This window comes from Cryptomeria japonica, chromosome 7 (genome assembly GCF_030272615.1).
Source record: "Cryptomeria japonica chromosome 7, Sugi_1.0, whole genome shotgun sequence".
Classification (NCBI taxonomy): domain Eukaryota; kingdom Viridiplantae; phylum Streptophyta; class Pinopsida; order Cupressales; family Cupressaceae; genus Cryptomeria; species Cryptomeria japonica.
This window is the reverse complement of record NC_081411.1, coordinates 846,312,094-846,326,300: the sequence shown is the minus strand read 5'-3', so window position 1 is coordinate 846,326,300 and position 14,207 is coordinate 846,312,094. Positions and strand designations below refer to the sequence as shown.

Genomic DNA, 14,207 nt, shown 5'->3' with positions numbered 1-14,207 from the left:
ATCTAGTTTTAAAGTTGGGAACATGGAAGCAACATATTGAATATGAATCTATTCCCTTTGCCTACTTCCATTGTAAAAAAGTGGGGCACTGGGTGAAGTCACGTCCCACCAAACCCAAGGCGGAATCCAGGCAACCCAAGACCCCCTCTGAGAACCAAAGTGCCCCAGATAAAAAGGTTTGGCAAGTGAAAAGCTTAGACAAAAAAGATAAAATCCCCAATCACCCCTTGGGGGAGAAGATGGAAGTGGCCTCTATCTTCGTGCCTTTTATGTAGGAAGCTCAGAGAAATGATCTAGACAAAGTCAACCTCTCGATCACTTCTCAAGCGGGGAAGTAGAAAGACTAGACTAACCACCCTAACAACATTTCAGAAGTGGTGGCTGACGCCTGTGAAGGAAATGAGCTGCAAGAGGAAAATTATCAACCAAAGGAAGGGGAAATCACTGTTTCCCAAGAAGAAAATACTGATTCCTCTTCTCTCATGCCTAGCTTTGAAATCCAAGAAGCTCAAAAATGTGCAATTTTGGGCCTAAACCTCTTAGATTCAGTCTGGAGCTCAAAATCAGCCAACAATGATCTTAATGACTCAAATGCTTCTAGATCTCCTAAATGGGGAAATGAAGAAGAAATCTCTAAAATATTAACCAACCCAGAAGCAGATCCTGAGACAGATGCCGGATGGAAAATACCAAAGCAAAGGAATAAGAAAGGATCAACTCCATCAACTTCTCTCATAAGAAAATCCAGCAGAATTGCTCAAGTGGATGTCGGGTATATCTCCTCCCCAGGCCGTCCCTCTAACCACATAGTCAAAATTAAGGAGGCCAGCAAGAACATTGCAGATGGAACCCAGAAGACTCTTAAGGAGTTAGGAATTGGTAAGTACCTATGAAGATTATTTCTTGGAATATTAGGGGACTTAATAACCCCCATAAGCAAGACATTATCACAAATATAATAAGGAATAGTAAACCTAATATCTTTCTAATTCAAGAAACCAAAATGAGTAAAGAGAAAGTTGAATCTTTGAAGTTTTTCAAAAATGGAAAAGTTAGTGGTGGAAGTTCTGAAGGTGCTTCAGGAGGCATTGCTACCATTTGGAATCTCAATTCTGTCAAAGGGAAAATTATCATCTAGGACAAAAATTTCTCGTGTATCAAATTTGAGCATCTGAAAGATGGTACTACTTGGGTCCTTACTAACATATACGCTCCCAACACCTTAAAGGCTAGAAATTCCTTCTGGAAAAATCTTATTCAAGCTAGGGACAACTTTAGGAATCTTAGCTAGTTGGTTATGGGAGATTTTAACACTCCTTTGAGAGAAGAGGAAAAATATGGAGGAAGCCCCCCCAGTTGGAAAGCAGATTGGCCCTTATGGACTTCATAAATTCTCAAGCCCTCAATGATCTAAAAATTCAGGGATGTAATTATACTTGGACTAATAGGAGAACTAGTACTGACCTCATCCAAGTCTGCCTTGATAGGACTCGCATTTCCGATGACTGGTTTAGTCATTATTTCTGTTCTCTATCGGCTCACATTTGGGTTGGCTCGGATCATTTTCCCATTACCTTTAATGTTGAATCCATCAACAGAAGGAGAAACTTCCCCTTCAGATTTGAAAAAATGTGGACCCTCCACCCAAACATCAAAAGTAATATCCAAAAATGGTGGAGCATCCAAGTGGAAGGAACTGCAATGTATAGAGTTGTTAAGAAGCTTAAGAGTATTAAGGATAACATAAGAATCTAGAATAAATCTAGCTTTGGGAACATTTTTGAGGCCAAAAGTAAAGTTCGGGAGGATCTCAAAGAAATTCAAACTCAAATCCAGAAAGATGGTTTCAGAACTCTGTCCATTGCTGAAGAAAATGAGGCTCTCAAAAAATATCACGACATCATTGCCAAAGAGGAATACTTTTGGAAGCAGAGATCAAGAAGCATCTGCCTTAAGGAGGGAGATAGGAACACAAGATTCTTCCATATGTCGACTATCAAGCATAAAGCAATTACCAGGATCTCCAAACTCGTGGTGGATAAAGGGGAGATTACTAAGGAGGAGGAAATCAGAAAGGAAGCCAAAAGTTTTTTTTCGGATCTGCTAAAGAGGGATAAGAGATTGGATGTTGAAGACCAATATTCTTTTCTCCTTAACATCCCTTGTCTCATAGATGATTATAAGAACGCTTCCCTTTCCTCCATTCCTTCTAATCAAGAAATAAAAAATGTTGTCTTCTCCTTTGATGGTAACAAAGTGTCGGGCCCGAATGGTTTTCCAATGTTCTTCTTCCAAGATTTCTAGGACATTGTTGGGAAAGATGTTATCGATGGAGTCAAGGAATTTTTCAGGGCTAGGAAACTTCTAAAAGAAATCAATGGCACTTTTCTGGCTCTCATTCCTAAATCTCAAGGGGCCAACTCCATGGACAAATTCAAACCTATCAGTCTCTGCAATTCCTTTTATAAGATAATATCTAAGGTCCTTACGACCAGATTGCTTTCTGTCCTTCTAGCTATTATCAGCCACCAGCAAACTGGTTTTGTCCCTGTTCGTCAAATTCTAGATTCTATTATCACTGTCCATGAGAACATCCATTCTCTAGTTAAAGCTAAGAAGAAGGGTCTTATTCTTAAGCTTGACCTCTCCAAAGCCTATGATAGGGTTGATTGTGATTTTCTCTTGAAGGTTCTCAGGTCTTTTGGTTTCTCCTCTAGAGTTGTGGATCTCATCACCCATCTTATCTCTTCTGCTTCTTTTGTTGTCCTTATCAATGGTTCACCTTCCCCTTTTTTCCAAGCTTCCAGAGGTCTGAGGCAAGGGGATTCTATTTCCCCTATCCTTTTTATTATTATGGTAGAATGATTTGGAAGGAGTATGGATAATTTGGTGTTGCAAGGCTCCTTTAAGGGCCTCCACCCATCCTCTGCAGATCTAATTTGTTCTCATCAACAATTTGTCGATGATACTATTATCATGGGGGACTCTAGTATCTCTGAAGCTAAAATTTTGAAGAGTAATATTTGCAAGTTTTCCTCTGCGTCTGGCCAGCTTATCAATTGGACCAAAAGCGAAGTCTTTTTCATCAACACTCCGGAGAGAAGACAACAAAGAATTAGTAGAATCCTGGAGTGTAGGATTGTTGATCTTCTTGCAAAATACCTTGGTCTCCCTATGGGCACTGCTCCTCTTGACTCCTTCTGGAGCTCTCTAGTGGACAAATTCCAAAAAACATTAGCTAGATGGAAAGGAGCCCTCCTTAGTCAAGCTGGCAAGCTCCAACTTCTTAAAGCTTCTCTTCAAAGTATTCTGTTATATGCGCTCAGCCTTTTCAGAATTCCTATGAAGTATGCTAATGCTATTGAGAAAATCCAAAGAAGATTCCTTTGGTCTGGGTTTGAGGACAAGAAAAGAATGTCCCTAGTGGCTTGGGATCAAGTTTGTAAATCAAAGAGACATGGCGGGCTGAGACTGAGAAGGATCTGTACTCTGAATGAAGTAGTTCTGTCCAAACAAGTCTAGAGAATGTTCTATCTTGATACTGAATGGTGTAAAATTTGGTGAAGTAAGTACTCTCTTCTTTCCTCTTCCCTGTCTTCTTTTATCAACTCTAACATTAGTATTAATGGTTCCCACATGTGGAATTATGCTTCAAAATGTAAAGAAAGTATAGCTAAAGGAGTGATCTGGAAAGTTGGAAATGGTAGGAAAGTTCAATTCTGGGAGGATCCTTGGCTTTTTGAAAAACCTCTGATAGAAATCAATGAATGGGCCCCCTTTCCTCCCTCTTGTATTAGATCTTATGGCTCCTTAGTTGCTGAGTATTGGACTGGCAATGAATGGCAGAATATTGAAAGCATTCACCTAAGCCTCTCTAAGCTTAAGACTCATCTGTCTACGGTCCGGATGAACAATGAAGTTGACTCCTGATCTGGAAACATAATCCTAAAGGTACCCTCACTGTCTCTTCCATTTTTGGTATCCTGACCCCTGATCCTTTAGTGAATCCCATCTGGTCTAAAGTCTAGATTAGAGGCCTTACCCCCAAGATCAACTTCTTCTTCTGGACTGTCCTTCACAATAAAATATTAACCCTTGACAACCTGAAATGTAGAGGCTTTTCTTTTCCCAATAGATGTGCTCTTTTCCTTCAGGAAGAAGAATTTGTGGATCACCTAGCCATCCACTGCCCCTTCTCAGCCTCCTTTTGGGAAAGGTTCCTCATTAGTTTTAGTATTACTTGGGTGTTCCCCAAAACCATCTCAGATTTTTTCTCCTCCTAGAACATAAAATGGTCTAACTCTTTTTTGAGTTATTTGTGGTAGCTCTCGCTTCCTCACATCCTATGGGGTCTTTGGAAAGAAAGAAATAACCGAATCTTCAGGGATGTTTCACTCAACCAGGATATTGTGTTCCAGAAAATCCAATGGGATATTTAGGAGAATATAGAGATCAATGAGGGTCCTTGTGTTGCGAACAACCTTCAGGAAGCTATCATTCCTAGGGCTTGGAACATGAAGTGTTTTGATAGCTCTAACCTCTTTCATAATAAAAGGCTCGATGCTATTTGGCTAACTCCTCCGCAAGGTTGGTTCAAAGTTAATTTTGACGGTGCTACCAAAGGTAACCTGGGTCCTTCAGGTTGTGGAGCTATTCTAAGAGATGACAAAGGAATGTGCAAGGAAATGGTTGTTGTCCCTATTGGGGTTCAAACTAACCATAAAGCCAAAGCAATGGCTACATTCCAAGGTATCCTCCTAGCCAAAAAATGGAATTGTCCCTACCTTTGGATCGAAGGGGATTCAAACAATATCATAAATTGTCTTAAGGGGGTCTCAAAACCTTCTTGGTCAATCAACAACATTATTACCTCTACTAGAGACCTCATTTGCACCTTCAAAAAAAGCTACATTTCCCACATTTACCGAGAGGCCAACGGTTCTGCTGACTGGGCCACCACCACGGCAGTTAATAAGGAAGTAATGACCACGTGGATGGGAGAACATGTACTCCCTGAAGATGTCAGGCAAATCATTTGTCATGATTGTTATAGAAGTACTCCTAAGATTCTCGATGGACAGGAAAATTATAAAAAGAATTGATTTGAGTACTTCAAGTCACTATAATAATGAGATATTCATTAATTATATTATCATTGCAATAAGTTCCCATGCTTTTTGGGTGACTCTTATTGTTTTGAAAATCTTTTCGGCTAATTTGCTCTGTAAGTTTTGAAATCTGGTGTTGAACAACGACAAAATGGGTGGCAACAGGAGGCGATATGAACCAAGTAGCTGTAAAGAATGGAAATAGAAGGAGGAGGTTTGGGGTATTCTGAAGAAGGGTGGCCTCTTGAAATTCATGGAGAGACTCCATGGTCATGATGGCATGGTCACCAACTTTTTCTGTAAAAACTGGAAGAAGGGAATGCTGAGAATGGGAGATCAGACTGTGGAAATCGACGAGGATCTAATTGCTCAAGCTACGGGCCTCACAAGAGATAGGAAAGTCAGCAGGGAAGCTATAGAAAGATACCCAGACACGAAGAAAGAGAAGAAATGACTGGTAAAGTTGAGCAAAACCTACTACCCGCCCAGGGCTTTTTCCATATCCTGGCAGGAAGTTCTCTTTGTTTTAATGCAATATATCACGCTAGATGGTAGGTTCACCAAAGTCTATGGTTATCACTTTGTCCTACTGACCCACTTTAGGCACAATGATAAGTTAAATTTTCCTTATTTTCTGCTATGTTCGATGAATTCGTCCCTCAAGGCCCACAAAGAGAACCCACGGGGTGATACGACCATGCACCAAGGCCTGATGGTCCTCATCTATGACCATTTTAAGGCCAACCAAATTGCTCGCATTCAACCCTCTGTGGATACTGAGGATGAGGGGTCTGACCCTGTCTTCTCAGAGGATGAGGAATCTGAAAGAGACCCCACGACCAACACTGAGGATAATATGGATGTCTCAGATTATGATAGTGGAAAGAAGAGGAAATATAGCAAAACCAGACCCTCATCCTTCAAGGGCAAAAAGCCCAAAGGTAAACCCCTGATTAGCATTTCTTCGGAAGAGGAGACTTTAGATGACTCTGAGGAAGAGTACCCTCAAGGGCGGCTGAAGAAGAGGACTAAAGTTCACACCCAGGCCAAAAAAATGCACAAGAAGAAAGAGGAGACTGTTAAGGGACCAGAAGCTCAAAAGCAGGTTAGGGACCCGGATAACGACCAGAATCTAGAAAAGGAGACATTATAAGAGGCTCTTAGGGTTGTTGACACCACCACCTTGCACACCCCTAAAGTGGAAATGGATACCCCTGAAAAAGTTGACCACCCATCTAATCCTCCCCCCAAGGGTTTGCATGTTTTTATGGAAACAATCGAGTGGCCCATCAATGGTTACAAGAAAGATGTGGACAAAAATAAAAAACTCTATAACAGAATCCCGATCCTGGAAACCATCAATACAAGGGAAGGGAAAACCATGGTGAACTTCATTGAGGACCTAAAAAGTACCATCGCCAAAGCTGAAGACATAAGAGATTCTTTCAATCCCAGGTTCGAAAAAATTGAGAAGGATTTGTTGGAAAGAAAGAATCTTACTGACACCAATGACCACATTCTCACGGATACTGTTAGCAAAATTGGTAAAATAGAGGATTGTCTGAAGAGCATTGCCGAACAGAGCATCAACATCTTGAAGATTTCAGCCAACAACACCAACACTCTCATCAGCAAGCTGGATGATGATAAGGAAATTTTGGATATTGACTTGGAAACGGAAGGAACAGGGGAAGTTAAAGGTCCCAGAACCCATACCAGAGGCAAAAAGAAGGACAAAAAACCAAACAAGGATCTGGAAGACCTTAAAGCTATCGGGGATACTTATGACGAGCTAGTGATGAAGGCGGAGGACTTGTTGAAGAAAATTACTGTGTAGTGCCCTCTCAGTTTCTTTGCTGTTGTGTTTTGCTATCCTTTCGGTTTACTAGCTTTTTGCCAGTCTTTTTGTATGCGGTTCTTAAGCATTGTTGGTGACTTATCTTAATATCTCTTGTTAAAGGTTTCGGGTCCTAAAAACCTACTTTTTTAATTAATCAGAACTTGGTAATTGTGTTTAATTATTTGTATACATCAATTACTCTAAATTATTATGTAAATAATTCATTAAAAAATTGTCATATATTTGATTTCATGCACTAAATTTTAACATGAATAAATAAAATATGAAATACAAGTACTAAACATTTTCAACTGCCAATGTTTTTGGTGGGGAATTCTAAATTCCAAGACCGGTTCCCACTATGTGTAAATGGCTTACAAAGTCTATACTCACTATATGAATCATCTTCAAAATAGCCTAATGCTTAAATACAAAATCCCAAGGTGCTCCTATACTTAAACAAACATAATCTATTTCTATTTCTATAATAGACTTATTGTTAAAAGAGATGGTGATGCTTCTTGCCACCAACTTCTTTCTTGTCTCTCTTCTTCTCATGGTGTTCATGGAATGAAAAACCACCACTACCCACAGCAACAGCTGTAGCAATCTCCTCCTTTATTGTGTGCCTGTGTGCATTCTCTGGATCTTTCTTTTCTTGGTGCTTCTCATACTATCATGTCACACAAGCAATATATAAATTCAATAAAATGGACACCTTGAATTTTTAGTTTCAAACCCTAAAAATAATACTTTTAACATATATTCAGTGTATATATACTTATTTATCGAAACACATAAATTTAAACAAAAGTATGTTTTTAACTAAAATAAAAACCATTCATCTTTGATTCAAAATTGTGAAATCAAAATTTTTAGACAGCATCCTTCAATCTTCTAACTCTAATCCAAAATAATAGTTTTTGTTAGGATTAAGAAACAAATTTAAAAGAGCAGAGAAAATAGAATTATAAATTCACAACATAGACAAATGAGACATACAAATTTATCGTGGTTCAGCAATTGCCTACGTCCACACTTAAAGCAAGAGAATCAATATATTAATAACCAAGTCTAGTTTGTACACACACAACTGCAAGTAGCTCCATAATTCAGCTCACAAAATGATATACAACCAGCTCTTAAAGAGTTTACAAATGGAAGTTGAAGAACCAAGAGTTTTTGGCAGCAAAGGGAAGGAGTCTGTTGGACTTCACTTCCAACAATCTCCCACTAAAGGCTAACGAACTGCTGCAACAAGTAGATTCCCCCACTCAGTCCTGCTATTAGTTATTGGAAAGGCCGAGAGAAGCTCGACAAAAATCGAACTTCTCCCACTTAACAACTTTAGTGAGCACATCAGCCGGATTCTTGTCGGGATGAATTTTATCTACATGAAACTTGCCTTCTTTGACCATATGGCGAACATAATGACTATGAACATCAACATGTTTTGACCGAGGCTGAGATGTCTGATGTTTAGTCATAAAGATGGCACTGCTATTATCACAAAACAAAGAAAAATCAGTTTGCTTCAAACCCCACTCGCTGAACAAGAGTTGCAACCATACCATCTCCTTTGCTCCCTCAGAAAGAGTTATGTATTCAGCCTCTGCAATCGATTGAGCAATTGTATGTTGTAATTTTGAAGCTGAACTAATCGCTGCCCCGACAAATGTGAAAGCATAACCTGAAGTAGACTTTCTTTTGTCTAAATCTCCAGCAAAATCAAAATCAGTAAACCCTTGCAAAATTGCCTTGCCCTTTCCAAACCATAAGCAAAAATCAGAAGTACCCTTGAGATACCGCAAAATATACTTGATCGCCTCCCAATGTGATTTCCCTGGATTAGCCATAAATCAGCTCACCACTCCCACGACATGAGCAATGTCCGAACGAGTAGACACCATAGTGTACATAAGACTTCCAACTGCAGATTTGTATGGAAGTTTGTCCATAAACTCCTCATCTTCTTGTGTTTTTGGACACAATTGAGAAGATAACTGAAAATGAGAGGCTAAGGGTACGCAAACAGACTTAGCATCCTCCATACCAAATTTGTCCAATACTTTTATAATGTAGTCTTGCTGAGATAGTTTGAGTTCTCTCTTTTTCCTATCCCGAAAAATAGTCATCCCTAAAATTATCTTTGCTGCCCCTAAATCTTTCATGGCAAATTCCTTTGCTAAGTGAGTTTTAAGTTCGCTCATGATCTTCATGCTTGTTCTGACCACTATCATATCATCCACATAAAGGAGAAGTATGACAAATTCGCCATTAGGAAGATTTTTAAAATAGATACAAGGATCAAACTCGCTACGAGTAAAATTATGATCAATCATGAATTTGTCAAATTTAAGATACCACTGGTGGGGGGCTTTCTTAATCCCATACAAACTACATTTCAATTTGTAATAAAGGTGTTCCTGACCCTTTTTAATAAACCCTTCAGGCTGACGCATAAACAGTTCCTCATCAAGATGGCCATGGAGAAATGTTGTCTTCACATCTAGTTGTTCAAGCTCAAGATCCCAGGCTGCAACCAATCCCAATACTACTCAGATGGTAGTCATTTTGACTACTGGCGAGAAAATTTCTTTGAAATCAAGGTCTTGTTGCTAAGCATATCCCATGACAAGTAGTCTTGCTCAAAATCTTTTGCGACCATCGGCTTCATCTTTTAATTTATGCACCCACTTATTTCTTAATGCCTTTCTGTTAGGCGGAAGTGGCACCAAATCCCATGTCTGATTTCACAATAGTGCGTCCATTTCTGCACACATTGCAGCATGGCAGTTATCACAATCTACAATTTTACAAGCTTCTTCGTATGTTGCAAGCTTTGTTTGATCAGAAATTAGCAAAGTATGCTCAGCTTCTTCACAAAAAAATAAGTCATAGTCAGAGAACTTTGCAGGAGGTCACCTCTGTCTGGTAGATTTCCTCAATTGACTCTCTGTTGGAGTAGTAGAATCATTCAATTTATGTGTTCTTTGTTTATGCAAATCGATATCACTCCTATTTAATGACTGATTCCCACTTTTAATATGCTTGTTAATTTCCCTGTCTGCAGGGCAATTAGTGGCCTATGGATTTTTATCCACGTGAGGTGTAGGCAGATCGTGAGAGGATGAACCCATAGAAACACTTTACATGGCCTACCTTTGGCGAGTGTGCAAGGAGCTAGGTGTCATGGTAGCATCCTCCATGGTTTGTATGGGAGGATGTCTCTATTGTTTGACTGTGTAGGAGGAGCTGGGTCCATGGGAGGAGTCTGCCACATTACCATTGGCAAGGAAGGGACGCGATGGTGGCACTAAACCTATGGAGGTTTGTGAACGCGGGAGAGAGAGAGATGGAGAGCCCATGGAGTGAGGGTCTGCATGCATTGGGATGACAGTGCCATGAGCTACTTCATGGCATTATATAGACCATGGCACATTGATATTGCAATCACTTCCTCCTACAAACTTCTTGCAAGCCCGTGTTGGCAGTAAAATGGTCTCCAATCCCCCTGTGTTACGATGTGCTATTTCAAATGGCAATGGGCTGTCATAATAGATACTTTCTTCTTCATCATTCTCAGTCTGAGAATTGTATTCAACCATGGTAGATGACATAGGGGCTCCCACTGGTAGTAGAATTTTGAAACAGAGACATAGGGCAATATTCTTTTTCTGGTTTATTGGAATCTTGTAGTGCGGGGAAGGAAGTCTCATGAAAAATCACATCTCTGCTGTAAACAATTTTTTTGTGAACCGGATCCCACAATTTGAAACCAAATTTCTCTTCACCATACCCCACAAAAATACATTTCAGTGACTTTGGATCCAATTTCGTTCGCTTCTCCTTGGGTATATGCAAGAAGGCTTCACATCCAAACACATGAAGATGCAAGTATGAAATCCTCTTCCCTTGCCATTCCTCTTCCAGAATACCAAAATCCAATTTAGATGAGGGACTTCGGTTGATTAAATACACTACCGTGTTACAAGCTTCTGCCCAAAATTCCTTGCCTAAACCTGCATTTGACAACATACATCGTGTCTTTTCAAGAATTGTCTTATTCATCCTTTCGGTTGCACAATTTTCTTGAGGAGTGAAGGGAACAACCTTAATTCTTCTAATCCCATTATCAGCATAGAAATCATCAAATTCATGTGAACAAAATTCTCCACCATTATCGGTTTGTAAACACTTAATCTTATGCCCAATCTGATTTTCAACTAAAGCTTTGAAAATTTTAAATTTTGAAAAGATTTCAAATTTCTTAGAAAGCATATAAATCCATACTTTTCTTGTACAATCATCGAGAAAGGTGACAAAATAATTAGCTCCTCCAATGGAGGTTACCTTAGTAGGCCCAAAAACATCTGAGTATACAAGCTGCAGCGGTGTTGTCTTTGTGTCATGCCCACCTTTCAAACACTTGACTCTCTTTTGTTTTCCATAAAGGCAATGTTCACAAAAGGATAAGTCAACAAGTTTGAGGCCTGAAAGCTTATTGCTTGTGTGCATAACATGGAGTCCTTTCTTGCTTATATGCCCAAGTCTTTGATGCCAAAGATCCGCTTTGCTGTCCTCAATCACCATTGCAGCTCCCACTTCACAATGAGTCTTAAATATGTATAGACTACCCACTTTATTACCATTTGCATTCAACTTGGTACCATGAGTTACCTTCCATGTATTTGGAATAAAATTTATATTAAGACCTTGATCAAATAGTTGTCCAACGGATATCAAATTCCGCTTCAATTTTGGGACATGGTGAACATCTTTGAGTAGCCATGTTTTACCACCTTCTAATGGCAGCAACACATCACCTTTGCCTATAATTTCACAAGCTTTGTTATCTCCTAAGAAAACATTTCCAAAATGACCTTCATGGTAGTTAATGAACGCTTCAAGACATGTGGTAGCATGGTGTGAGGCACCAGAATCAAGCACCCATGAATCTGGAGTAGTGTCGGTTGTTGAAAGGATTAGTACACTATCATCTTTATCATAGATTATATTTGCTTCATTGTTCCACACCCTCTCTTGTGCCCTTTTGAAGTTTCTACAATCCTTCTTTACATGACCAGCTTTGCCACAAAACCAACAATCACTATTTATGTTTCTAGACTTCGATCTCCTTGCTGATTTTGAACGTCTATGATAATTATTTCTGCCTCTATTATGGCTTCTACCTCTATTTTTTATGCTTACCACCGTTAAGGCTTCACCGGATGAAGGTTCATCATTCTTTCTTCTCAAATCCTTACTAAGAAGAGTAGCTGCTACATCATTAAAAACCAACTTATTTTTACTAGATATTGATGTGCTAACTATTGTTACAGCACAATCCCAGCTGCTTGACAAAGAACATAATAAAAGAATAGCCTTGCTCTCATCATCTTGTGTCATCCCCACAGAAGTCGCTAGACTAATCAATGTATTAAATTAATTGATGTGGTTTGCCATAGCACAACCTTCCTTCATCTTAAGATTGTACAAGCGCTTCATGATAAACACTTTATTGGTCGTCGATGCCATATCATACATGGTTGTGAGTCTATCCCATACATCTTTTGTTGTTACATCACCTGTGACATTGAAGAGAACATTGTTGGACATCGAGAGAAAAATTGTCTCTCTTGCCTTCTTGTCTAATTTTTCTCATTCTTCATCAGCCATCATAGTTGTCTTCTTTGCTTTCCCTTCAAGTGCAAGTGAAAGGTCTTTCTTTATCAGCAAAGACTCCATCTGCACCTTCCATAACCCGAAGCTCTGACCAGAGAACTTCTCTATCTTCGCTTCTTCCATGATTCTAGAATTTCAACCATTGAAATCTTAACAACGATCTAACCTCGCTCTGATACCAATTGTTAAGATTAAGAAACGAATTTAAAAGAGAAGAGAAAATAGAATTATAAATTCACAACATAGACAAATGAGACACACAAATTTATCATGTTTCGGCAATTGCCTACGTCCACACTTAAAGTAGGGGAATCAATATATTAATAACCAAGTCTGGTTTGTACACACATAGCTGCAAGCAGCTCCAGAATTCATCTCACAAAATGATATGCAACCAGCTCTTAAAGAGCTTACAAATGGAAGTTGAAGAGCCAAGAGTTTTTGGCAGCAAACTAAAGGAGTCCGTTGGACTTCACTCCAATAGTTTTAACATATATTCAGTAGAATCGACGCCCTTCAATTTAAAATTTCAAAACCTAAAGGAAACAGTTTTAGAATATATTCAGTGTATATATATATATATATCAAATAAAGTAATAATACCAGTGCAAATCCTCCAGCAGCCACAACGCCTAGTTCAACAACATGTTGCAAATGCTTGTGGTGTTTTTCCTCCTTTCTCACCTTCTCAAACTTATCTTCACCACCATACTCTATGCTCACCTCCTCTTTCTTGTGGTGAAATAGATGACGATGATGCTCCTTAGACATTCTTCAAATGAAAAGTATGGATATATACACAACAACTACTACAAAACCAAGCAAAAGCAAAAACAGTTTTAGGAAACTATTCCAAATAAGTGATCTGATGACTATGAGGAGATAAGTGATCTGATGGCTATGGGGAGATATATAGTGTGTGTATATATATATATATATATCTAGGTAAGTCGCTTGTAATGAAAATAACCATGTTTTGGACGATGTGTTGACGATGTGTTAACGATGTGCATTGTACGTGGGGAAGGTAAGTTTGGCTCGATCATACTGACTGCTTTAAATTCCATGCGCCTTGGTTCTCATACAAACTTTTGTTTTTTATTTCTTTTTTAATCATTTAAAGAGACATAACAAATTATGCAGGATTTAAATTGTTAGTATTTTAAGATTTTAGTAATGTTGATGATAGGATTGGTGTAAGAGAATCTACATAAATATGTATTAAAAGTGAAATATGAAGATAAGGGTTTTGAATAAGACAAAGATGAAATTTATTTCATAATATATTATGATAGAGAAATGAAATTTGCCATCTAAGATTTGATTATTGTAATAATAAACATTAATTAAATTTGGAAATCTTAAGTGAGTTAAGGATAGAATTACAATAGCAATTATGGTATGTAAATTTCTATCAAGTCTATTAGAATAAATTAATTGCAGCATGGTCGACATAGACCAACAGTTGCCTTGCACAGACCATGTCTTTCACGTGTTGTTGTTCATACAGTCGTCTTACCATCGTTCATCATAAATATTTTAGCTAAATCTTCTCTATGGTGTAACTAGCATTT

At 38.7% G+C, this 14,207-nt stretch overlaps 1 protein-coding gene across 1 annotated transcript; it reads right to left on the bottom strand.

Moving 5' to 3' along the window:
• Positions 1–7,210: 7,210 nt before the first annotated feature.
• Positions 7,211–13,404, bottom strand: LOC131857109 (abscisic stress-ripening protein 5-like). The gene is made up of 2 exons (XM_059209202.1): positions 13,237–13,404; positions 7,211–7,621 (listed from the first exon to the last, which is right to left on the bottom strand). Exons 1-2 carry the CDS (start codon positions 13,402–13,404, stop codon positions 7,448–7,450), a joined length of 342 nt encoding a protein of 113 aa, XP_059065185.1. The 3' UTR covers positions 7,211–7,447.
• Positions 13,405–14,207: the final 803 nt, after the last annotated feature.

What these genes read in the sequence shown, in the direction of transcription:
- LOC131857109 (XM_059209202.1), bottom strand. Translation starts at nt 13,404, where the DNA reads ATGTCTAAGGAGCATCATCGTCATCTATTTCACCACAAGAAAGAGGAG. An exon ending in CTGCTGGAGGATTTGCACTG is followed by an intron (nt 7,622 to 13,236) that starts GTATTATTACTT and finishes GTGACATGATAG; the next exon opens with TATGAGAAGCACCAAGAAAA.